This window comes from Bombina bombina, chromosome 8 (assembly GCF_027579735.1).
Source record: "Bombina bombina isolate aBomBom1 chromosome 8, aBomBom1.pri, whole genome shotgun sequence".
NCBI lineage: Eukaryota > Metazoa > Chordata > Amphibia > Anura > Bombinatoridae > Bombina > Bombina bombina.
The window spans coordinates 244866805-244894655 of NC_069506.1; the positions used below are offsets into that span (position 1 = coordinate 244866805).

General features: G+C 39.0%; 1 protein-coding gene across 1 annotated transcript in view; it reads right to left on the reverse strand.

Annotated features, from left to right (window-relative positions):
• Positions 1-27851, reverse strand: part of ETFB (electron transfer flavoprotein subunit beta) — a 219918-nt gene that overhangs the window by 28654 nt on the left and 163413 nt on the right. Inside the window, exon 6 of the mRNA XM_053691233.1 lies at positions 20394-20573. Coding sequence (XP_053547208.1) covers positions 20403-20573 — 171 coding nt within the window. The 3' untranslated portion in view covers positions 20394-20402. The remainder of the gene's footprint in view (positions 1-20393; positions 20574-27851) is intronic.

The following is a 27851-nucleotide window of genomic DNA, read 5'->3' on the forward strand; positions in this document are numbered from 1 at the left end:
CAAGGGGCTGCAGGATAAAACCTTGTTGAATAAACATTTTCTTAAGGTAACCCTCTAATTTTTTATCCATAGGATCTGAAAAAGCACAACTGTCCTCGACAGGGATAGTAGTACGCTTTGCTAAAGTAGAAACTGCTCCCTCCACCTTAGGGACCGTCTGCCATAAGTCCCGTGTGGTGGCGTCTATGGGAAACATTTTTCTAAAAATAGGAGGGGGGGAAAACGGCACACCGGGTCTATCCCACTCTTTATTAATAATTTCTGTAAACCTTTTAGGTATTGGAAAAACCTCAGTACACACCGGCACTGCAAAGTATTTATCCAGTCTACACAATTTCTCTGGCACTGCAATTGTGTCACAGTCATTCAGAGCAGCTAAAACCTCCCTAAGCAAAACACGGAGGTTCTCAAGCTTAAATTTAAAAGTAGAAATATCAGAATCAGGTTTCCCTGAGTCAGAGATATCACCCACAGACTGAAGCTCTCCTTCCTCAGCTTCTGCATATTATGAGGCAGTATCAGACATGGCCCTTAAAGCGTCTGTATGCTCTGTATTACGCCTAATACCAGAGCTATCACGCTTTCCTCTAAATTCAGGTAGTCTGGCTAATACCGCTGACAGTGTATTATCCATGACTGCCGCCATGTCTTGTAAAGTAATCGCTATGGGCGTCCTTGATGTACTTGGCGCCATTTGAGCGTGAGTCCCTTGAGCGGGAGTCAAAGGGTCTGACACGTGGGGAGAGTTAGTCGGCATAACTTCCCCCTCGTCAGAATCCTCTGGTGATACATTTTTTAAAGACAAAAGCTGATCTTTATTGTTTAAAGTGAAATCAATACATTTAGTACACATTCTCATATGGGGTTCCACCATGGCTTTTAAACATAATGAACAAGGAGTTTCCTCTATGTCAGACATGTTTGTACAGACTAGCAATGAGACTAGCAAGCTTGGAAAACACTTTAAATCAAGTTAACAAGCAAATATAAAAAACGGTACTGTGCCTTTAAGAGAAACAAATTTTGTCAAAATTTGAAAAACAGTGAAAAAAAGGCAGTAAATCAAACGAAATTTTTACAGTGTATGTAATAGGTTAGCAGAGCATTGTACCCACTTGCAAATGGATGATTAACCCCTTAATGCAAAAAACGGATAAAAAAAAACGTTTTTTAAACAGTCACAACAACTGCCACAGCTCAGCGGTGGCCCTACCTTCCTCAATAAACGACTTTTGAAGCCTTTAGAGCCCTTCAGAGATGTCCTATAGCATGCAGGGGACTGCTGAGGGAAGCTGAATGTCTCCGTCTGTAATTTTAACTGCACAAAAAAAAAAACGCTAAAATAGGCCCCTCCCACTCCTACTACAACAGTGGAAAGCCTCAGGAAACTGTTTCTAGGCAAAAATCAAGCCAGCCATGTGGAAAAAACTAGGCCCCAATAAGTTTTATCACCAAAGCATATATATAAACGATTAAACATGCCAGCAAACGTTTTATATTGCCATATTATCAGAGTATATATCTGTGGTAGTAAGCCTGATACAAGTCGCTATTAAATCACTGTTTTTAGGCTTAACTTACATTAATCAGGTACCAGCAGCATTTTCTAGTCCCTAGAAAAACTTAAAACTGCACATACCTCAATAGCAGGATAACCTGCACGCCATTCTCCCTCTGAAGTTACCTCACTCCTCAGACATATGTGAGAACAGCAGTGGATCTTAGTTACAAGCTCCTAAGATCATAGAAAATGCAGACAGATTCTTCTTCTAAATACTGCCTGAGATAAAATAGTACAACTCCGGTACTATTTGAAAATAAACTTTTGATTGAAGAAAAAACTAACTATATTTTACCACTCTCCTCTTACTACCTCCATCTTTGTTGAGAGTTGCAAGAGAATGACTGGATATGGCAGTTAGGGGAAGAGCTATATAGCAGCTCTGCTGTGGGTGTCCTCTTGCAACTTCCTGTTGGGAAGGAGAATATCCCACAAGTAATGGATGATCCGTGGACTGGATACACCTTACAAGAGAAAATTAAATCCATACCCAAAAGAATAAGTTTTTCTCATAAATGCAAAGAAAAAAAACTTAACATATACAGAGGAATCAAACTGAAACAGCTGTGTGAAGAACTTTTCTACCAAAAACTGCTTCTGAAGAGGCAAATACATCAAAACGGTAAAATTTAGTAAATGTATGCAAAGAAGACCAAGTCGCTGCTTTGCAAATTTGATTAACTTAAGCTTTATTCTTAAAAGCCCACAAAGTGGAGACTGATCTAGTAGAATGAGCTGTGATTATCTGAGGTGGGGCCTGACCCGACTCCAAATAAGCCTGATGAATTTAAAAGCTTTAACCAAGATGCCAAGGAAATTGCAGAAGCTTTCTGACCTTTCCTAGAACCAGAAAAGACAACACATAGACTAGAAGTCTTCCTGAAATCTTTAGTAGCTTCAACATAATATTTTAAAGCTCTTACAACATACAGAGAATGTAAGGATCTCTCCAAAGAATTCATAGGATTAGGACACAAAGAGGGGACAGCAATTTCCCTATTAATGTTGTTAAAATTCACAACCTTAGGTAGGAATTTAAATGAAGTCTGCAAAATTGCCTTATCCTGAAGAATAAAAATCAGAAAAGGAGACACAAAAAAGAGCAGATAATTCGGAAACTCTTCTAGCAGAAGAGATAGCCAAAAGGAACAACAAAGTAGTTTAATTTCCAAGGAATGCATAGGCTCAAAAGGAGGAGCCTGTAACACCTTCAAAATCAAATTAAGACTCCAAAAGAGGAGAAATTTATTTTTATGACAGGCTTGATACAGACCAAAGCCTGTACAAAACAGTGAATATCAGGAAGCTTTCTTTGAAACAAAACAGAAAGAGCAGAGATTTGTCCCTTCAAGGAACTTGCAGACAAACCTTTATCCAAACCATCCTGAAGAAACTGTAAAATTGTAGGAATTTTAAAAGAATTCCAGGATAATTTATGAGAAGAACACTATGACATATAAATCTTCCTAGAGACAGATTTACGAGCCTGTAACATAGTATCAATCACATAGTATCAATCAGTCAGAAAAACCTCTACAACTAAGCGTTCAATTTCCATACCTTAAAATTTAATGATTTGAGATCCAGATGGAAAAACGGCCCTTGAGACAGAAGGTCTGGTCTTAAAGGAAGTGGCCAAGGTTGGCAACCCGGACAAGATCCGCATACCAGAACCTGTGAGGCCATGCTGGTGCTACCAGAACACAAACGATTGTTCCATGGTGATCTTGTAAATCACTCTTGGAAGAAGAACTAGAGGCGGGAAGATATAAGCAGGTTGGTAAAACCAAGGAACTGCTAACGCATCTACCGATTCCCCTGAGAATCCCTGGACCTGGATAGGTACCTGACAAGTCTCTTGTTTAGTTGAAAAAATATCTGGATGGAGCGACCACTCCCCCGGATGTATAGTCTAACGGCTGAGATAATCCACTTCCCAATTGTCTACACTTGGGATATGTACCACAGGAATTAGACAAGAGCTGGATTCCGCCCAAGAAAGTATCCACGATACTTCTTTCATAGCTAGGGGACTGCGAGTCCCACCCTGATGCTTGACATATGCCACAGTTGTGATAGTCTGTCTGAAAACAAATGAACGGTTCTCTCTTCAACAGAGGCCAAACCTGAAGAGCCCTGAAAATAGCACAGAGTTCGAAAATATTGATTGGCAATCTCGCCTCTTGAGATTTCCAAACCCCTTGTGCTGTCAGAGATCCCCAGACAGCTCCCCAACCTGAAAGACTTGCATCTGTTGTGATTGCAGTCCAGGTTGAACTATACAATGGTGATCTAACCACCAAGACAGAGAGAGTCGAACATTGGGATTTAAGGATATTAAATATGATATCTTTATATAATCCCTGCACCATTGAATCAGCATACAAAGCTGGAGAGGTCTCATATGAAGACGAGCAAAGGAGATCACGTCCGATTCTGCAGTCATGATACCTAAAACTTCCATGCACATAGCTACTGAAGGGAAAAATTGAGACTGAAGGTTCCGACAAGCTGAAACCAATTTAATTTGTCTCTTGTTTGTTAGAGACAGAGTCATAGACACTGAATCTATCTGGAAACCTAAAAAGGTGACCTTTGTCTGAGGAATCAAGAAACTTTTTGGCAAATTGATCCTCTAACCATGTCTTTGAAGAAACAACACTAGTTGATTCATGTGAAATTCAAAATTTTCAAATCCAGAACTGGCCTGAATGAATTCTCTCTTTGGGACAATTAATAGATTTGAATAAAACCCCAAGCCCTATTCCTGAACGGAACTGGTATGATTACTCCTGAAAGCTCTAGATCTGAAACACACTTCAGAAAAACCTGAACCTTCACTGGATTTGCTGGGATGCGTGAGAGAAAGAATAATCTCACAGGTCTTATTTTGAATCCAATTCAATACCCTTGAGAGGCAAAACTCTGAAACCATTGATTTTGGACAAAATCTGCCTAAAAAGTTTAATTTGTCCTCACCAGCTGAGCTGGAATGAGGCCTGCACCTTCATGCAGACTTGGGGACTGGCTTTGGTTTCTTAAATGGCTTGGACCAAATAAATTGATACATTGGGAAAAAAAAGAGATAGTAATCTAGACTTAGATACCATGTCAGTATTCCAATATCTGAGACACAAAGCCCTAACATCAATTTTGATGATATAAAAAAATGGCATCACAGATAAAATGATTAGCATGTTGAAGCAAGCGAACAATACTAGACAATCAGGATCTGTTTCCTGTTGCGCTAAGCTTTCCAACCAAAAAGTTGATGCAGCTGCAACATCAGCCATAGAAATGGCAGGCCTGTGAAGATAGCCATAATATAAATAAGATTTACTTAGATAAGATTTAAGTTTCCTATCGAAAAGATCCTTAAAGGAAGTAGTATCTTTCATAGGGATAGTAGCATGTTAGGTAAGAGCAGAAATAGCCCCATCAACTTTGGGGATTTTTCCCCAAAACTCCAATCTAACTGTTGGCAAACGCTACAACCTTTTAAGCCTAGAAGTAGAAAAAAGTACCACATGGCCTATTCCATTCCTTTGAAATCATATCAGAAATAACATGAGGAACTGGAAAAACCTCTGGAGTAACCACAGGAGGTTTATAAACAGAATCTAAACGTTTACTAGTTTTAATATCAAGAGGACTAGTTTCCTCAATATCCAAAGTAATCAACATCTCTAACACGGAACGAATATACTCCATCTTAAAGAGAAAAGTAGATTTGTCAGTGTCAATATCTGAGGTAGGATCTTCTGAATCAGATAGATCCTCATCAGAGGAGGATAATACAGTATGTTGTCGGTCATTTGAAATTTCCTCAACTTTATGAGAAGTTTTAAAAGACCTTTTACGTTTACTAGAAGGTGAAATAGCAGACAAAGCCTTCTAAATTGCAATAAAATCTTTTATATTCACAGGGATATCATGTACATTAGATGTTGTAGAAACAACAGGCATTGTACTAGTACTGATGGATACACTCTGCATGTAAAAGCTTATCATAACAACTGTTACATATCACAGCTAGAGATATAATCTCCACTAATTTACAACAGATACACTTATCTTTGGTTGAACTGTTATCAGGCAGCATGGTTCCAACAGTGGTTTCTGAGACGGGATTAGATTGAGACATCTTGCAAATGTAAGAGAAAAAAACCAAAACATCATATAAAGCAAAATTATCAATTTCCTTATATGGCAGTTTCAGGAATGGGAAAAAAATGCAAACAGCATAGCCCTCTGAGCATAGAAAAAAAGCAAGAGGCATATAGGAAGTGGGGTTAAATTATTAAATTATTTGGAGGCAAATATGACGCACAACGCAAAATGAAATTTTTTGGTGCTAACAATATCAGAAAATGATGCAACTCACGTCATGGCAGACGCGATCTTGTGCAAAGAAACCTGGCGTCAACTAAGATGCCGGAAATTACGAATTTGCAACACCGAACGTACCTTTGCGCCAAAAAAATTTGCGTGCCAAGAATGACGCAATAAATATCAGCATTTTGTGACTTCGCGAGCCTAATTTTGCCCAACCAAACCAGTACTGAAACAGTTAATGGAATGTGAGAGTATATCGTCGATCTGAAAAGAGGTAGGAGGAGATAAATCTCTACGACCGATAACAGAGAACCTATAAAAAGATTTTCCGCAAGGAAAACCATAGAATTCAATAGGTGATACTCCCTTCATATCCCTCTGACATTCACTGTACTCTGAGAGGAATCGGGCTTCAAAATGCTGAGAAGCGCATATCACAGAAGAAAATCAAGCACAAACTTACTTCACCAACTCCATAGGAGGCAAAGTTTGTAAAAACTGAATTGTGGGTGTGGTGAGGGGTGTATTTATAGGCATTATGAGGTTTGGGAAACTTTGCTCCTCCTGGTAGGATTGTATATCCCATACGTCACTAGCTCATGGACTCTTGCCAATTACATGAAAGAAATACAAATACTGTTATCTGATCCCAGCAGAATGTGCTAAAATACTGTGCCCATATAAACATTTAATAAAAAAGGCCTGCGTGGTAATTTAGCTATTCTAATAGCTCATTCAGCACTCTCTGGGTACTTAAAGAGAAGCCGATTGGGGCGTAAACTAAATGCACACTCTGTCATTCATCCAAACTCAGCTTCTCCAAATGCCGAAGACAAGAATCAGTAGATGCAGACGCTTCAGTCTCAGAAGTAATTTTTTTTTTCTTTAACTATATGTCAAAACTTTCTTTTTTAATGAACAGGCTAAAAGCTACATTTTTAATTTATAGTAGAATGTATTGAAGGTACTAGAGATTATCTGTAATTTTAAGATAGCTTAATGGTACTTACAATGCTATTTAGTGACACGGTCATCTGCTAGATAATCAGAACTAAAATAGGCTGCACCCCATAGCTAGATATGTAAATTTACCAGCACGCAAGAAAAAAAAAAAAAAAAAAGACAGTGGTTATATACACAAAAATATGGAACTTGTTGGTTGACAATCAGATTCTTAACACATTTGTAACAAACAGAAGAAAGGACAAAAGCCAAAAACCTTTTTGCTTCAGAGTGCTTCATATGACCACAGGAGACCCCTCCCCCCGCCCCTCGCTTTGGGATACCTTCAATATGCTGTCAAGCCATCTGCAAAAATGTATCAGACCCTTGTCAGCAATGTGACCTTGATGGCTGGCTTGGCTGATCTGCATCCACTTGGGAGTATGGCACCTGCTTTGACCACTAATGCAATTTCCATACCAACCAGAAACTTCCTGGATGCCTATTAAATCATGTATATCAGTTTATCATGGTGGTTTTCCTGGTGTGCAGATATAAAAGTGGGTGTAGGAAATAACTACCACTCCAAATTAAAAAAAACAACAAAAAAAAAAAAAAAAAAAAAAAAAAAAAAAGAACATAAAATCACATCATATAATACATGTAAAAAAATTAAAGGAACAGTCTACAATATCATTTTTTATTGTTTTAAAAGATAGATAATCCCTTTATTTCCCAATCCCCAGTTTTGCATAACCAACAGTTATTAATATACTTTTTAACTCTGATTACCTTGTATCTAATCCTCTTCTGACAGCCCCCTGATCACATGACTTATCTATTGACTTGCATTTTAGCCAATTAGGGCTGTGTTATGCTGACTCTTAAATAACTCCACGGGTGTGAACACAATGTTATCTATATGGCCCACATGAACTAGCAGTCTCCTGTTGCGATATGATAAGAGGCTGTCTGTAGTGGCTTAGAAACAGGCACAAATTTAGAGGTCTAAATGTAAAAGTATATTAATATAACAACGTTGGTTGTGCAAAGCTGAGGAATGGGAAGTAAAGACATTATCTATATTTATGAACAATAATAATTGTAGTGTTGACTGTCCCTTTAAGTTCTAAAATGCTAAAATTGACAGAATTTTGAAATTCTTTCATTTAGAATAGACACCACTAAAATGTTCTATCATCCATATGAAAGCAAATAATGTTTACATGTAAAGTAATATAGCAATATCACTTGCAGACCTCCAACTGCTGCTCACTGGCTTACATGAATTGTACCTATCAACCAATGAAGATTAACAGGAAGTACCTATCAGCCAATAAGGCTTAGCAGGAAGTACATAGTTGATATTACTTATTAGCCTTAAAGGGATAGTGTACTCTAAAATTGGTTTCCCCTTAATGTGTTTCCAATTACTTGCTATACCAGCTGCTGACTATAAAATGTATAAGGAAATTGTTAATTTGGGGATATTTTTGTAAATTAAAGGGACATGAAACCCCATTTTTTTCTTTCATGATTCAAAAAGAGCATCTAACTTTAAACAACTTTACAATTTACTTCTATTATCTAATTTGCTACATTATCTTGGTATCATTTGTTGAAAAGCATATCTAGATAGCCATAGGAGCTTGCTGCTGAATGTTAGCTGAACTCGTATGTCCATTTTCATTGGCTTACAAAAGTGTTCATCTAGATCCCAGGAGTGCATTGCTGTTTCTTCAATAAAGGATGCAAAGAGAATTAAACAAAATTGATAACAGAAGAAAATTGGAAAGTTGTTTAAAAAAAAAAGAGTCCATGAGCTAGTGACGTATGGGATAGTAATACCCAAGATGTGGAACTCCACAGAAGAGTCAATAGAGAGGGAGGGATAAAATAAAAACAGACATTTTCCGCTGAAAAATTAAATCCACAATCAAAAGAATAAGTTTTCCTTATAATTGAAAAGAAAAAAACTTAAAACATAAGCAGATAAATCAAACTGAAACAGCTGCCTGAAGAACTTTTCTACCAAAAACCGCTTCCGAAGAGGCAAATGCATCAAAACGATAGAATTTAGTAAATGTATGCAAAGAAAACCAAGTCGCTGCTTTGCAAATCTGATCAACTGAAGCTTCATTCTTAAAAGCCCAACAAGTGGAGACTGATCTAGTAGAATGAGCTGTGATTCTCTGAGGCGGGGCCTGACCCGACTCCACATAAGCCTTATGAATCAAAAGCTTTAACCAAGATGCCAAGTAAATGGCAGAAGTTTTCTGACCTTTTCTAGAACTAGAAAAGACAACAAATAGACTAGAAGTCTTGCTGAAATCTTTAGTAGCTTCAACATAATATTTCAAAGCTCTTACAACATCCAGAGAATGTAAGGATCTTTCCAAAGAATTCTTAGGATTAGGACACAAAGAGGGGACAACAATTTCCCTATTAATGTTGTTAGAATTCACAACTTTAGGTAAACATTTAAATGACGTTCGCAAAACTGCCTTATCTTGCTGAAAAATCAGAAAAGGTGACTCACAAGAAAGAGCAGATAATTCAGAAACTCTTTTTGCAGAAGAGATATCCAAAAGGAACAACACTTTCCAAGAAAGTAGTTTAATATCCAAAGAATGCATAGGCTCAAAAGGAGGAGCCTATAAAGCTCTCAAGACCAAGGGGGAGAGATTGATTTAATGACAGGCTTGATACGAACCAAAGCCTGAATAAAACAGTGAATATCAGGAAATTTAGCAATCTCTCTTTGAAATAAAACAGAAAGAGCAGAGATTTGTCCCTTCAAGGAACTTGCAGACAAACCTTTATCCAAACCATCCTGAGGAAACTAAAATTCTAGGAATTCTAAAAAAATGCCAGAAGAATTTATGAAAAGAACACCATGAAATATAAGTCTTCCAAACTCGATAATAAATCTTCCTAGAAACAGATTTACGAGCCTGTAACATAGTATCAATCACTGAGTCAGAGAAATCTCTATGACTAAGCACTAAGCGTTCAATTTCCATACCTTAAAATGTAATGATTTGAGATCCTGATGGAAAAACAGTCCTTGAGACAGAAGATCTGGTCTTAAAGGAAGTGGCCAAGGTTGACAACTGGACATCCGGACAAGGTCCGCATATCAGAACCTGTGAGGTCATGCTGGTGCTACCAGAAACACAAACTAATGTTCCATGATGATCTTGGAGATCACTTTTGGAAGAAGAACTAGAGCGGGAAGATATAAGCAGGTAGGTAAAACCAATGAACTGCCAACGCATCCATCCGTCTGAGGATCCCTGGACCTGGACAGGTACCTGGGAAGTTTCTTGTTCAGATGGTAAGCCATCAGATCTATTTCTGGAAGACCACACATCCGAACAATCTGAAAGCACACATCTGGATGGAGTGACCACTCCCCTGGATGTAAAGTCTGACGGCTGAGATAATCCGCTTCCCAATTGCCTACACCTGGGATATGTACAGCAGAAATTAGACAAGAGCTGGATTCTGCCCAAGCAAGTATCCGAGATACTTCTATCATAGCTAGGGGACAGAGAGTCCCACCCTGATGATTGATATATGCCACAGTTGTGACATTGTCTGTCTGAAAACAAATGAATGGTTCTCTCTTCAATAGAGGCCAAACTTGAAGAGCCCTGAAAATAGCACGGAGTTCCAAAATATTGATTGGTAACCTCGCCTCTTGAGATTTCCAAACCCCTTATGCTGTCAGAGATCCCCAGACAGCTCCCCAACCTGAAAGACTTGCATCTGTTGGGATTACAGTCCAGGTTGAAATTTTTTGGAGCTAACAATATCCGGAAATTATGCAACTCGCATCACAGCAGACGCAACCTTGTGCAAGTAAACCTGGCGTCAACTAAGACGCCAGCAATGGCGAATTTGCGTCACGGAACGTAACTTTGCAGCAAAAAATTTCTTGCGCCAAGAATGACGCAATAAATATCAGCATTTTGCGGCCTCGCAAGCCTAAATTTTGCCCGAGAAAATTAAAACAGTCGATTTTGAAGAAAAACATAATTTATGTAAGAACTTACCTGATAAATTCATTTCTTTCATATTAACAAGAGTCCATGAGCTAGTGACGTATGGGATATACATTCCTACCAGGAGGGGCAAAGTTTCCCAAACCTTAAAATGCCTATAAATACACCCCTCACCACACCCACAAATCAGTTTAACGAATAGCCAAGAAGTGGGGTGATAAGAAAAAGTGCGAAGCATATAAAATAAGGAATTGGAATAATTGTGCTTTATACAAAAAAATCATAACCACCACAAAAAAGGGTGGGCCTCATGGACTCTTGTTAATATGAAAGAAATGAATTTATCAGGTAAGTTCTTACATAAATTATGTTTTCTTTCATGTAATTAACAAGAGTCCATGAGCTAGTGACGTATGGGATAATGACTACCCAAGATGTGGATCTTTCCACACAAGAGTCACTAGAGAGGGAGGGATAAAATAAAGACAGCCAATTCCTGCTGAAAATAATCCACACCCAAAATAAAGTTTAACAAAAAACATAAGCAGAAGATTCAAACTGAAACCGCTGCCTGAAGAACTTTTCTACCAAAAACTGCTTCAGAAGAAGAAAATACATCAAAATGGTAGAATTTAGTAAAAGTATGCAAAGAAGACCAAGTTGCTGCTTTGCAGATCTGGTCAACCGAAGCTTCATTCCTAAACGCCCAGGAAGTAGATACTGACCTAGTAGAATGAGCTGTAATTCTTTGAGGCGGAGTTTTACCCGACTCAACATAGGCAAGATGAATTAAAGATTTCAACCAAGATGCCAAAGAAATGGCAGAAGCTTTCTGGCCTTTCCTAGAACCGGAAAAGATAACAAATAGACTAGAAGTCTTACGGAAAGATTTCGTAGCTTCAACATAATATTTCAAAGCTCTAACAACATCCAAAGAATGCAATGATTTCTCCTTAGAATTCTTAGGATTAGGACATAATGAAGGAACCACAATTTCTCTACTAATGTTGTTGGAGTTCACAACTTTAGGTAAAAATTCAAAAGAAGTTCGCAACACCGCCTTATCCTGATGAAAAATCAGAAAAGGAGACTCACACGAAAGAGCAGATAATTCAGAAACTCTTCTAGCAGAAGAGATGGCCAAAAGGAACAAAACTTTCCAAGAAAGTAATTTAATGTCCAATGAATGCATAGGTTCAAACGGAGGAGCTTGAAGAGCTCCCAGAACCAAATTCAAACTCCAAGGAGGAGAAATTGACTTAATGACAGGTTTTATACGAACCAAAGCTTGTACAAAACAATGAATATCAGGAAGAATAGCAATCTTTCTGTGAAAAAGAACAGAAAGAGCAGAGATTTGTCCTTTCAAAGAACTTGCGGACAAACCCTTATCCAAACCATCCTGAAGAAATTGTAAAATTCTCGGTATTCTAAAAGAATGCCAAGAAAAATGATGAGAAAGACACCATGAAATATAAGTCTTCCAGACTCTATAATATATCTCTCGAGATACAGATTTACGAGCCTGTAACATAGTATTAATCACGGAGTCAGAGAAACCTCTATGACCAAGAATCAAGCGTTCAATCTCCATACCTTTAAATTTAAGGATTTCAGATCCGGATGGAAAAAAGGACCTTGTGACAGAAGGTCTGGTCTTAACGGAAGAGTCCATGGCTGGCAAGATGCCATCCGGACAAGATCCGCATACCAAAACCTGTGAGGCCATGCCGGAGCTATTAGCAGAACAAACGAGCATTCCCTCAGAATCTTGGAGATTACTCTTGGAAGAAGAACTAGAGGCGGAAAGATATAAGCAGGATGATACTTCCAAGGAAGTGATAATGCATCCACTGCCTCCGCCTGAGGATCCCGGGATCTGGACAGATACCTGGGAAGTTTCTTGTTTAGATGAGAGGCCATCAGATCTATCTCTGGGAGCCCCCACAATTGAACAATCTGAAGAAATACCTCTGGGTGAAGAGACCATTCGCCCGGATGCAACGTTTGGCGACTGAGATAATCCGCTTCCCAATTGTCTACACCTGGGATATGAACCGCAGAGATTAGACAGGAGCTGGATTCCGCCCAAACCAAAATTCGAGATACTTCTTTCATAGCCAGAGGACTGTGAGTCCCTCCTTGATGATTGATGTATGCCACAGTTGTGACATTGTCTGTCTGAAAACAAATGAACGATTCTCTCTTCAGAAGAGGCCAAAACTGAAGAGCTCTGAAAATTGCACGGAGTTCCAAAATATTGATCGGTAATCTCACCTCCTGAGATTCCCAAACTCCTTGTGCCGTCAGAGATCCCCACACAGCTCCCCAACCTGTGAGACTTGCATCTGTTGAAATTACAGTCCAGGTCGGAAGAACAAAAGAAGCCCCCTGAATTAAACGATGGTGATTTGTCCACCACGTTAGAGAGTGTCGAACAATCGGTTTTAAAGATATTAATTGAGATATCTTCGTGTAATCCCTGCACCATTGGTTCAGCATACAGAGCTGAAGAGGTCGCATGTGAAAACGAGCAAAGGGGATCGCGTCCGATGCAGCAGTCATAAGACCTAGAATTTCCATGCATAAGGCTACCGAAGGGAATGATTGTGACTGAAGGTTTCGACAAGCTGTAATCAATTTTAGACGTCTCTTGTCTGTTAAAGACAGAGTCATGGACACTGAATCTATCTGGAAACCCAGAAAGGTTACCCTTGTTTGAGGAATCAAAGAACTTTTTGGTAAATTGATCCTCCAACCATGATCTTGAAGAAACAACACAAGTCGATTCGTATGAGACTCTGCTAAATGTAAAGACGGAGCAAGTACCAAGATATCGTCCAAATAAGGAAATACCACAATACCCTGTTCTCTGATTACAGACAGAAGGGCACCGAGAATCTTTGTGAAAATTCTTGGAGCTGTAGCAAGGCCAAACGGTAGAGCCACAAATTGGTAATGCTTGTCTAGAAAAGAGAATCTCAGGAACTGATAATGATCTGGATGAATCGGAATATGCAGATATGCATCCTGTAAATCTATTGTGGACATATAATTCCCTTGCTGAACAAAAGGCAATATAGTCCTTACAGTTACCATCTTGAACGTTGGTATCCTTACATAACGATTCAATAATTTTAGATCCAGAACTGGTCTGAAGGAATTCTCCTTCTTTGGTACAATGAAGAGATTTGAATAAAACCCCATCCCCTGTTCCGGAACTGGAACTGGCATAATTACTCCAGCCAACTCTAGATCTGAAACACAATTCAGAAATGCTTGAGCTTTCACTGGATTTACTGGGACATGGGAAAGAAAAAATCTCTTTGCAGGAGGTCTCATCTTGAAACCAATTCTGTACCCTTCTGAAACAATGTTCTGAATCCAAAGATTGTGAACAGATTTGATCCAAATTTCTTTGAAAAAACGTAACCTGCCCCCTACCAGCTGAACTGGAATGAGGGCCGTACCTTCATGTGAACTTAGAAGCAGGCTTTGCCTTTCTAGCAGGCTTGGATTTATTCCAGACTGGAGATGGTTTCCAAACTGAAACTGCTCCTGAGGACGAAGGATCAGGCTTTTGTTCTTTGTTGAAACGAAAGGAACGAAAACGATTGTTAGCCCTGTTTTTACCTTTAGATTTTTTATCCTGTGGTAAAAAAGTTCCTTTCCCACCAGTAACAGTTGAAATAATAGAATCCAACTGAGAACCAAATAATTTGTTTCCCTGGAAAGAAATGGAAAGTAGAGTTGATTTAGAAGCCATATCAGCATTCCAAGTCTTAAGCCATAAAGCTCTTCTGGCTAAGATAGCCAGAGACATAAATCTAACATCAACTCTAATAATATCAAAAATGGCATCACAGATGAAATTATTAGCATGCTGGAGAAGAATAATAATATCATGAGAATCACGATTTGTTACTTGTTGCGCTAGAGTTTCCAACCAAAAAGTTGAAGCTGCAGCAACATCAGCCAATGATATAGCAGGTCTAAGAAGATTACCTGAACATAGATAAGCTTTTCTTAGAAAAGATTCAATTTTTCTATCTAAAGGATCCTTAAACGAGGTACCATCTGACGTAGGAATGGTAGTACGTTTAGCAAGGGTAGAAATAGCCCCATCAACTTTAGGGATTTTGTCCCAAAATTCTAACCTGTCAGGCGGAACAGGATATAATTGCTTAAAACGTTTAGAAGGAGTAAATGAATTACCCAATTTATCCCATTCCTTAGCAATTACTGCAGAAATAGCATTAGGAACAGGAAAGACTTCTGGAATAACCGCAGGAGCTTTAAAAACCTTATCCAAACGTATAGAATTAGTATCAAGAGGACTAGAATCCTCTATTTCTAAAGCAATTAGTACTTCTTTAAGTAAAGAGCGAATAAATTCCATCTTAAATAAATATGAAGATTTATCAGCATCAATCTCTGAGACAGAATCCTCTGAACTAGAAGAGTCCAAAGAATCAGAATGATGGTGTTCATTTAAAAATTCATCTGTAGAGAGAGAAGATTTAAAAGACTTTTTACGTTTACTAGAAGGAGAAATAACAGACAAAGCCTTCTTTATGGATTCAGAAACAAAATCTCTTATGTTATCAGGAACATTCTGCACCTTAGATGTTGAGGGAACTGCAACAGGCAATGGTACATCACTAAAGGAAATATTATCTGCTTTAACAAGTTTGTCATGACAATTAATACAAACAACAGCTGGAGAAATAGCTACCAAAAGTTTACAGCAGATACACTTAGCTTTGGTAGATCCAGCAGGCAGTGGTTTTCCTGTAGTATCTTCTGGCTCAGATGCAACGTGAGACATCTTGCAATATGTAAGAGAAAAAACAACATATAAAGCAAAATAAATCAAATTCCTTATAAGACAGTTTCAGGAATGGGAAAAAAATGCCAAACATCAAGCTTCTAGCAACCAGAAGCAAATGAAAATGAGACTGAAATAATGTGGAGACAAAAGCGACGCCCATATTTTTTGGCGCCAAATAAGACGCCCATATTATTTGGCGCCTAAATGCTTTTGGCGCCAAAAATGACGCCACATCCGGAACGCCGACATTTTTGGCGCAAAATAACGTCAAAAAATGACGCAACTTCCGGCGACACGTATGACGCCGGAAACGGAAATGAATTTTTGCGCCAAAAAAATCCGCGCCAAAAATGACGCAATAAAATGAAGCATTTTCAGCCCCCGCGAGCCTAACAGCCCACAGGGAAAAAAGTCAAATTTTTGAGGTAAGACAAAATATGATAATTGAAAGCATAATCCCAAATATGAAACTGACTGTCTGGAAATAAGGAAAGTTGAACATTCTGAGTCAAGGCAAATAAATGTTTGAATACATATATTTAGAACTTTATAAATAAAGTGCCCAACCATAGCTTAGAGTGTCACAGAAAATAAGACTTACTTACCCCAGGACACTCATCTACATGTTTGTAGAAAGCCAAACCAGTACTGAAACGAGAATCAGTAGAGGAAATGGTAAATATAAGAGTATATCGTCGATCTGAAAAGGGAGGTAAGAGATGAATCTCTACGACCGATAACAGAGAACCTTATGAAATAGACCCCGTAGAAGGAGATCACTGCATTCAATAGGCAATACTCTCCTCACATCCCTCTGACATTCACTGCACGCTGAGAGGAAAACCGGGCTCCAACTTGCTGCGGAGCGCATATCAACGTAGAATCTAGCACAAACTTACTTCACCACCTCCCTTGGAGGCAAAGTTTGTAAAACTGATTTGTGGGTGTGGTGAGGGGTGTATTTATAGGCATTTTAAGGTTTGGGAAACTTTGCCCCTCCTGGTAGGAATGTATATCCCATACGTCACTAGCTCATGGACTCTTGTTAATTACATGAAAGAAATACTATACCCCAGGTAAGAAAAAATTACTTCCTAAATATGTTTTCCCACTTTTGAAACCGATAGTCTGCAAAGGGAAATATACATAAACCTGACTCATGGCAAATATAAGTACAATACATATATTTAGAACTTTACATTAACACATAAAGTGCCAAACCATAGCAGAGTGTCTTTAAAGGGACAGTCTAGGCCAAAATAAACTTTCATGATTCAGATAGAGCATGTAATTTTAAACAATTTTCCAATTTACTTTTATCACCAATTTTGCTTTGTTCTTTTGGTATTCTTAGTTGAAAGCTTAACCTAGGAGGTTCATATGCTAATTTCTTAGACCTTGAAGCCCACCTCTTTCAGATTGCATTTTAACAGTTTTTCACCACTAGAGGGTGTTAGTTCACATATTTCATATAGATAACACTGTGCTCGTGCACGTGAAGTAATCTGGGAGCAGGCACTGATTGGCTAGACTGCAAGTCTGTCAAAAGAACTGAAAAAAGGGGCAGTTTGCAGAGGCTTAGATACATGATAATCACAGAGGTTAAAAGTATATTAATATAACTGTGATGGTTATGCAAAACTGGGGAATGGGTAATAAAGGTAATAAAAACAATAAAAATTCTGGTGTAGACTGTCCCTTTAAGAAATAAAAACATCCATCCACATATAGCCAAAACCAGTACTGAAACAGTTAATGGAATGTGAGAGTATATCGTCTATCTGAAAAGAGGTAGGAGGAGATAAATCTCTACGACCGATAACAGAGAACCTATGAAAAGATTTCCCGAAAGGAAAACCATAGAATTCAATAGGTGATACTCCCTTCACATCCCTCTTACATTCACTGTACTCAGAGGAACCGGGCTTCAAAATGCTGAGAAGCACATATCACAGAAGAAAATCAAGCACAAACTTACTTCACCACCTCCATAGGAGGCAAAGTTTGTAAAAACTGAATTGTGGGTGTGGTGAGGGGTGTATTTATAGGTATTTTGAGGTTTGGGAAACTTTGCCCCTCCTGGTAGGATTGTATATCCCATACGTCACTAGCTCATGGAGTCTTGCCAATTACATGAAAGAAAGTGTTATTGTTTAAAAAAGATAGACAACACCTTTACTACCCATTGCCCAGCTTTGCACAACCAACATTGTTATATTACTATACTTTGAAACACTTAAACCTCTAAATTTCTGCCTGTTTCTAAGCCACTAAAGACTCTTATCACATGCTTTTTTATTAGCTTTTCACAACAGGACACTGCTAGTTCATGTGGGCCATATAGATAACATTGTGTTCACGCTCTGAAAGTTATTTTAGGGTCAGCACAACACAGTACTACATGAAACTCAATAGATTTTAAATAGTCACAGTCATGTGATCAGGGGGCTGTCAGAAGATGCTTAGATACAAGGTAACACACAGAGGTAAAAAGTATGTTAATATAACTGTGTTGATTGTGCAAAACTGAGGAATGGATAGTAAAGGGATTATGTATCTTTTAAAACATTACAAATTCTATTGTAGACTGTCCCTTTAATAAAAAAAGAAAATTTTTGGGTTTGATGTCCCTTTAAAGGGACACTGAACCCAAATTTTTTCTTTCATGATTCAGATAGAGCATGCAATTTTAAGCAACTTTCAAATTTACTCAGATTATCACATTTGTCATTCTTTTGGTATCTTTAATTGAAAAGCAATAATGTAAGTTTAGAACCCGGCACATTTTTTGTGAACAACGTGGGTTGTTCTTGCTGATTGGTGGATAAATTCACCCACCAATAAACAAGTGTTGTCCAGGCTCCTGAACTAAAAATTATCTGGCTCCTTAGCTTCGACGCCTTCTTTTTCAAATAAAGTAGCAAGAGAACAAATAAAAATTGATAATAGCAGTAAAATTAGAAAGTTGCTTAAAATCGCATGCTCTATCTGGATCATGAAAGAAACTATTTGGGTTTAAACTATTTAAAGTATCCGTTTAACTAATTGCCTAATTAGTGAGGCGAAGTACAGCTGCAGAAAAGTTATTTTACAGCAAAAGTGGTGTATAAGGATTCCATATCTGGTTACAATGTATTTAAACATTCATTACCTTTAATTGTAAACCTAAAAATACAGAAATTATTATTAATTATTATTATTATTTTAATAAAGAATATTTTTGTGAGCAGCAAAAATGTTTGAGAAGTGTGTAAGACTCTTTAGTATAACTATTTCTTGTAGCGCATATCCTTTTATACCATAATGTGATGCAACCCACCAGCTATTTTCTTTGTATCATATAGCTCTTTTTTGTCTTCTGTAACAGATTGTAAACTATTAATTTATATGCACACAGTGCAGATCACACTGGGAAAACTTGGAAGCAAGCAAAATACTGTTTATAAGCAAATTAACACTTTTTTTTTTAATAAATATATATATACAAACATACACACACACAATGTCAGGATGCAAATGCATTAAGTACAAAAGGCATGTGTATATATATATATATATATATATATATATATATATATATATATATATATATATATATAGTCCCATAAAGCTCACGTACACATAAGAAAAATATGCAAAATATAGGTAGAATATGATGATGGAATGTGGGCAGGGTTGAGAAGAGAGAGATGCTACTGGATCAGAAAATAATAAATAATAATAAGATCTCATTTCCAGTAGTTGATTAAATCATATTCGGAGTTAAGGCGATTAGGCACCCGTGTCTTTAATTTGAAGATCCAAAACATCTCTCTTCCCAAGCAACTTGCCTCTATCTCCCCCCTCGAGGGGTGACCTACCTGTTCGATTATTTGCCATCTGAATGTCATATTACTTTTCTGATGTATGCGGGCAAAGTGTTTGACTAGGGGAGTGCTTGCTTCTATTTTAATTGTTGAAAGGCGATTCCTTATACGTGTATTTGCATCAGTGATAGTTAAACCTACATACTGTAGGTGACAGTCTATGCATGTTAGCAAGTAAATCACATGAGATGCAGTACAGTTAAGACAAGTGTCTATACTGAAGGTCTCTCCTGTTGCCTCAGAGCGAAAGCTCTCGGAGAAGATGCCAAATTCACACGGTCTGCATCTAGACCTACCACATCTGTACATCCCTTTATGGGTTAACCAAGATCCACTCAGTGGCTGGGATGAGCGTGGTAATTCAGAGGGTTTTGATGATATAACATTGATTTATATACCCATGTTCCCATTAGCTTTAAGCCTAGTATGGATATAGCTAGAATGGTCTCTTTTCGAATATAAATATAAATAGATGTATGGGATTGTCCAGCATTATATTGGTTGTTGCATATTGATTGAGTATTTTTTGCATATATAATTATCTATTATCTATATGTCCCTAAGCCTTTAAGTGTAATTTTGCCAAATATTATGTAAATTAGATACCATTTTTTCTGTTTATAGAGAAATAAGACTCTAAATAAAGACTTTTTAAAATGATGTAATGATAATCTAGTGCTTCCGTTTTGAGGGAATACTTGTTAAGAATGTAAGAAGCGGGTAATAGGTTTACGAGATAGCTAAAAATAAAGGATGTTCCTTAGCTGTTTTTATAAAAGCCTGATGGGAATGGCCTGGTAGAGTTGATGCCCTTTATTCTGTGAGGATCTCTAAGGATTAGGATCACCTACTTCATATGATTAGATGTGACCGCTCTCTTTCAGCTTGGCAATCAGGTCTTCTACAGTCTCCACTTTCACACCAGACTGCCTCTGTGGGGGATCCTCAACACTCACAATGTGGATACGATTTGTTAGGTCCACTCCAAGATCTGAAGGTTTTACAGTTTCCATTTTCTTTTTTTTGGCTTTCTACAGAAAGGACAGTCAAAGGAAGACAGTGGGTTATCACTTCAACTTTCATTGCAAGGTAATAAGATTGCTAGCTTTCAACATTAAAAGGGACATGAAACCGAAAGAATGTATTTCATGATGCAGAGAGCATACATTTTAAAACAACTTTCCAATGTAATTCTATTATAAATTTTTCTTCATTCTTTTGGTATCCTTTGTTTAAGGAGCAGCAATCCACTACTGCAGGCTAGCTGAACACATTGGCAAGGCAAAGACAGAAGTCTACCTAGGTATGATTTACAACAAAGGATAACGAGACAATAAAGCAAATTAGGTAATAGAACTAAATTGGAAAATTGATAAAAATTGTATGTTGTATCTGAATCGTGAAAGGAAGATTTTGGGTTTCATGTCCTTCTAAAGGGATATAAAAAAAAGTATATTACTAGACAATCTGCAAAGTGTAATTAATACTGTAAAGCAGTATTACAATATATATATACATACATGTATATATATATATATATATATATATATAAATATATATATATATATATATATATATATATATATATATATATATATATATACATACATATATACACACACACACACATACATACATACATATACACATACATATACACACACAGAGAGAAGCACACTCACAGAAACGAACAACTGGCTCAATACTATTGTTAGCCTGCTCTATGACGATTTACCACCTGGGTGCAGCTTCTTATAGCCCAGTAAAGCTTTTCACAGAGAAGAACTTTCCTGTAGTATATCAGTCTGATTCCGCCTATTACGGTCAGTCCAGCGCCGAAATACCAGGCAATTCCTCTCTGAACAAGGAACACAGCAACCCCAGACGATCGTTTCGGCCTTCATTGGGCCTCGTCAGTGAGGTGTAGCAATAACATAATTTATGCTTACCTGATAAATTTATTTCTCTTGTAGTGTATTCAGTCCACGGGTCATTCATTACTTATGGGATATATTCCCTTCCCAACAGGAAGTTGCAAGAGGATCACCCAAGCAGAGCTGCTATATAGCTCCTCCCCTCACATCTCATATCCAGTCATTCGACCGAAACAAGACGAGAAAGGAGAAACCATAGGGTGCAGTGGTGACTGGAGTATTAATTAAAATTTAGATCTGCCTTAAAAAAGACAGGGTGGGCCGTGGACTGAATACACTACAAGAGAAATAAATTTATCAGGTAAGCATAAATTATGTTTTCTCTTGTTAAGTGTATTCAGTCCACGGGTCATCCATTACTTATGGGATACCAATACCAAAGCTAAGTACACGGATGATGGGAGGGACAAGGCAGGAACTTAAACGGAAGGAACCACTGCCTGTAGAACCTGTCTCCCAAAAACAGCCTCCGAAGAAGCAAAAGTGTCAAATTTGTAAAATTTTGAAAAAGTGTGAAGCGAAGACCAAGTCGCAGCCTTGCAAATCTGTTCAACAGAGGCCTCATTTTTAAAGGCCCAGGTGGAAGCCACAGCTCTAGTGGAATGAGCTGTAATTCTTTCAGGGGGCTGCTGTCCAGCAGTCTCATAGGCTAAACGTATTATGCTACGAAGCCAAAAGGAGAGAGAGGTTGCCGAAGCTTTTTGACCTCTCCTCTGCCCAGAGTAAACGACAAACAGGGAAGAAGTTTGACGAAAGTCTTTAGTTGCCTGTAAATAGAATTTCAGGGCACGGACTACGTCCAGATTATGCAAAAGTCGTTCCTTCTTTGAAGAAGGATTAGGACATAATGACGGAACAACAATCTCCTGATTGATATTCCTGTTAGAGACTACCTTAGGTAAAAACCCAGGTTTAGTACGCAGAACTACCTTGTCTGAATGGAAAATCAGATAAGGAGAATCACAATGTAAGGCGGATAACTCCGAGACTCTTCGAGCCGAGGAAATAGCCATCAAAAACAGAACTTTCCAAGATAAAAGTTTAATATCAATGGAATGAAGGGGTTCAAACGGAACTCCTTGAAAAACTTTAAGAACCAAGTTTAAGCTCCACGGAGGAGCAACAGTTTTAAACACAGGCTTAATCCTAGCTAAAGCTTGACAAAAAGCCTGGACGTCTGGAACTTCTGCCAGACGCTTGTGCAAAAGAAAAAAGAAGAACTAGCTGATAAGCCTTTTTCCAAACCCTCTTGGAGAAAGGACAATATCCTTGGAATCCTAACCTTACTCCATGAGTAACTCTTGGATTCGCACCAATGCAGGTATTTACGCCATATCTTATGGTAGATTTTCCTGGTAACAGGCTTTCGTGCCTGTATCAAGGTATCAATAACTGACTCTGAGAAGCCATGCTTTGATAGGATCAAGCGTTCAATCTCCATGCAGTCAGTCTCAGAGAAATTAGATTTGGATGATTGAAAGGACCTTGTATTAGAAGGTCTTGCCTCAAAGGTAGAGTCCATGGTGGACAGGACGACATGTCCACTAGGTCTGCATACCAGGTCCTGCGTGGCCACGCAGGCGCTATCAGAATCACCGATGCTCTCTCCTGTTTGATCTTGGCAATCAGTCGAGGGAGCAGAGGAAACGGTGGAAACACATAAGCCATGTTGAAGAACCAAGGAGCTGCTAGAGCATCTATCAGCGTCGCTCCACGGGTCCCTGGACCTGGATCCGTAACGAGGAAGTTTGGCGTTCTGGCGAGACGCCATGAGATCCAGTTCTGGTTTGCCCCAATGATGGACCAGTTGAACAAACACCTCCGGATGGAGTTCCCACTCCCCCGGATGAAAAGTCTGACGACTTAGAAAGTCCGCCTCCCAGTTCTCCACGCCTGGGATGTGGATCGCTGACAAGTGGCAAGAGTGAAACTCTGCCCAGCGAATTATCTTTGAGACTTCTAACATCGCTAGGGAGCTCCTGGTTCCCCCTTGATGGTTGATGTAAGCCACAGTCGTGATGTTGTCCGACTGAAATCTGATGAACCTCAGTGTTGCTAACTGAGGCCAAGCTAGAAGAGCATTGAATATTGCTCTTAACTCCAGAATATTTATTGGTAGGAGTTTCTCCTCCTGAGTCCACAATCCCTGAGTCTTCAGGGAATTCCAGACTGCGCCCCAGCCTAGAAGGCTGGCATCTGTTACAATCGTCCAATCTGGCCTGCGAAAGGTCATACCCTTGGACAGATGGACCCGAGATAGCCACCAGAGAAGAGAATCTCTGGTCTCTTGATCCAGATTTAGTAGGGGGGACAAATCTGAGTAATCCCCATTCCACTGGCTTAACATGCACAATTGCAATGGTCTGAGATGCAGGCGCGCAAATGGCACTATGTCCATTGCCGCTACCATTAAGCCGATAACTTCCATGCACTAAGCCACTGACGGGCGTGGAATGGAATGAAGGACACGGCAAGCATTTAAAAGTTTTGATAACCTGGCCTCCGTCAGGTAAATTTTCATTTCTACAGAATCTATCAGAGTCCCTAGGAAGGAGACTCTTGTGAGTGGTGATAGAGAACTCTTTTCCACGTTCACCTTCCACCCATGCGACCTCAGAAATGCCAGAACTATCTCTGTATGAGACTTGGCAATTTGAAAGCTTGACGCCTGTATCAGGATGTCGTCTAGATACGGAGCCACCGCTATGCCTCGCGGTCTTAGAACCGCCAGAAGTGAGCCCAGAACCTTTGTAAAGATTCTCGGGCCGTAGCCAACCCGAAGGGGAGAGCTACAAATTGGTAATGCCTGTCTAGAAAGGCAAATCTTAGGAACCGATGATGATCTTTGTGAATCGGTATGTGAAGGTAGGCATCCTTTAAGTCCACTGTGGTCATGTACTGACCCTCTTGGATCATGGGTAGGATGGTCCTAATAGTTTCCATTTTGAATGATGGAACTCTTAGGAATTTGTTTAAGATCTTTAGGTCCAAAATTGGTCTGAAGGTACCCTCTTTCTTGGGAACCACGAACAGATTTGAATAAAATCCCTGTCCTTGTTCCGTCCGCGGAACTGGGTGGATCACCCCCATTACTAGGAGGTCTTGTACACAGGAATGCCTCTTTCTTTATCTGGTTTTCTGATAACCTTGAAAGATGAAATCTCCCTTGAGGAGGAGAAGCCTTGAAGTCCAGAAGATATCCCTGAGATATGATCTCCAACGCCCAGGGATCCTGGACATCTCTTGCCCTCGCCTGCGCGAAGAGAGAAAGTCTGCCCCCCACTAGATCCGTTTCCAGACAGGGGGCCATCCCTTCATGCTGTCTTAGGGCAGTAGCAGGTTTTCTGGCCTGCTTGCCCTTGTTCCAGGACTGGTTAGTTTTCCAGGCCTGTCTGAAACGAGCAACGGTTCCTTCCTGTTTTGGGGCGGAGGAAGTTGACGTTGCTCCTGCCTTGAAGTTTAGAAAGGCACGAAAATTAGACTGTTTGGCCTTTGATTTGGCCCTGTCCTGAGGAAGAGTATGACCCTTACCTCCAGTAATGTCAGCGATAATTTCTTTCAAGCCGGGTCCGAATAAGGTTTGCCCCTTGAAAGGAATATTGAGCAGTTTAGATTTAGAAGTCACATCAGCTGACCAGGATTTAAGCCATAACGCTCTGCGCGCCTGGATGGCAAATCCGGAGTTCTTAGCCGTTAGTTTAGTTAAATGTACAATGGCATCAGAAACAAATGCATTAGCTAGCTTAAGTGCTTTAAGCTTGTCCATAATTTCATCCAATGGAGCTGAGTGAATGGCCTCTTCTAGAGACTCAAACCAGAATGCCGCAGCAGCAGTGACAGGCGCAATGCATGCAAGGGGCTGTAAGATAAAACCTTGTTGAACAAACATTTTCTTAAGGTAACCATTGGATCCGAAAAAGCACAACTATCCTCCACCGGGATAGTGGTACGCTTAGCTAAAGTAGAAACTGCTCCCTCCACCTTAGGGACCGTCTGCCATAAGTCCCGTGTAGTGGCGTCTATTGGAAACATTTTCCTAAATATAGGAGGTGGGGAAAAGGGCACACCAGGTCTATCCCCCTCCTTGCTAATAATTTCTGTAAGCCTTTTAGGTATAGGAAAAACGTCAGTACACACCGGTACTGCATAGTATCTGTCCAGCCTACATAATTTCTCTGGAATAGCAACTGTGTTACAGTCATTCAGAGCCGCTAAAACCTCCCTTAGCAATACACGGAGGTTCTCAAGCTTAAATTTAAAATTAGAGATCTCTGAATCCGGTTTCCCTGGATCAGATCCGTCACCTACAGAATGAAGCTCTCCGTCCTCATGTTCTGCAAACTGTGACGCAGTATCGGACATGGCTCTTATAGCACCAGCGCGCTCTATTCTTACCCCAGAGCAATCGCGCTTGCCTCTTAATTCTGGCAATTTAGATAATACTTCTGTCAGGGTATTATTCATAATAGTAGCCATGTCTTGTAAAGTGATTTGTATGGGCGTCCCTGATGCACTTGGCGCCACAATATCAAGCGCCTCCTGAGCGGGAGGCGAAGGTACTGACACGTGAGGAGAGTTAGTCGGCATAACTTCCCCCTCGTTGTCTGGTGATAATTCCTTTATAGATAAAGACTGACCTTTATTATTTAAAGTGAAATCAATACATTTAGTACACATATTTCTATGGGGCTCCACACTGGCCTTCAAACATAGTGAACAAACAGATTCATCTGTGTCAGACATGTTTAAACAGACTAGCAATAAAACTAGCAGACTTGGAAAACACTGTAAATAATTTTACAAGCAATAAAGAAAAACGCTACTGTGCCTTTAAGAAGCACAAATAAACTGTCACAGTTGAAATAACAATGAACCAAATCAGTTATAGCAATCAAATTTTCACAGTAAATGTATTAAGTTAGCAGAGCATTGCACCCACTTGCAAATGGATGATTAACCCTTTAATACCCAAAACGGATAAGTAATAAAGAAAAAACGTTTTTTAACACAGTCAAAACCACTGTCACAGGTCTGCTGTGACTGATTACCTCCCTCAAAATGACTTTTGAAGTCCCCTAAGCTCTCTGGAGATGACCTGTGTCATGCAGGAAGAAGCAGGAAGACTGAGCCTGAATTTTTACTGCGTCAAAAAAACGCTAAAATAGGCCCCTCCTACTCAATATTACAACATTGGGAGTTTCAGTTAACTGTTTCTATGCAGAAATACCGGTCAGCCATGTGGAAAAAATTTATGCCCCAATAAGTTTTATCACCAATGTACCTCACAAAACGATTAAACATGCCAGCAAAACGTTTTAAACATCCTTTTTTAAGGAGTATGTATCTCTATTGATAAGCCTGATACCAGTCTTCCTACTGCATTTAAGGCTTATAACATCACTTCAGTATTAATAGCATTTTCTCAGTCAAATTCCATTCCTTAGAAAATTACTTTACTGTATATATCTTAATCAGCCTGATACCAGTCGCTTTCACTGTATTAAAGGCTTTACTTACATTACATCGGTATCAGCAGTATTTTCTTAGTCAATTCCATTCCTTAGAAAAATAATTTACTGCACATACCTTATTTGCAGGAGACCCCGCACGCTATTCCCTTTCTGAAAGTTACCCCACTCCTCAGAATGTGCGAGAACAGCCAGTGGATCTTAGTTACTTCTGCTAAGATCATAGAAAAACGCAGGCAGATTCTTCTTCCAAATACTGCCTGAGAACAAACAGCACACTCCGGTGCCATTTAAAATAACAAACTTTTGATTGAAGAAATAAACTAAGTAAAAAACACCACAGTCCTCTCACAACGTCCTATCTAGTTGAGGGTTGCAAGAGAATGACTGGGTATGACATGTGAGGGGAGGAGCTATATAGCAGCTCTGCTTGGGTGATCCTCTTGCAACTTCCTGTTGGGAAGGGAATATATCCCATAAGTAATGGATGACCCGTGGACTGAATACACTTAACAAGAGAAATATATATATATATATATATATATATATATATATATATATATATATATATATATATATATATATATATATATACACTGCTCAAAAAAATAAAGGGAACACTTAAACAACACAATGTATCTCCAAGTCAATCACACTTCTGTGAAATCAAACTGTCCACTTAGGAAGCAACACTGAGTGACAATCAATTTCACATGCTGTTGTGCAAATGGGATAGACAACAGGTGGAAATTATAGGCAATTAGCAAGACACCCCCAATAAAGGAGTGGTTCTGCAGGTGGTGACCACAGACCACTTCTCAGTTCCTATGCTTTCTGGCTGATGTTATGGTCACTTTTGAATGCTGGTGGTGCTTGCACTCTAGTGGTAGCATGAGACGGAGTCTAC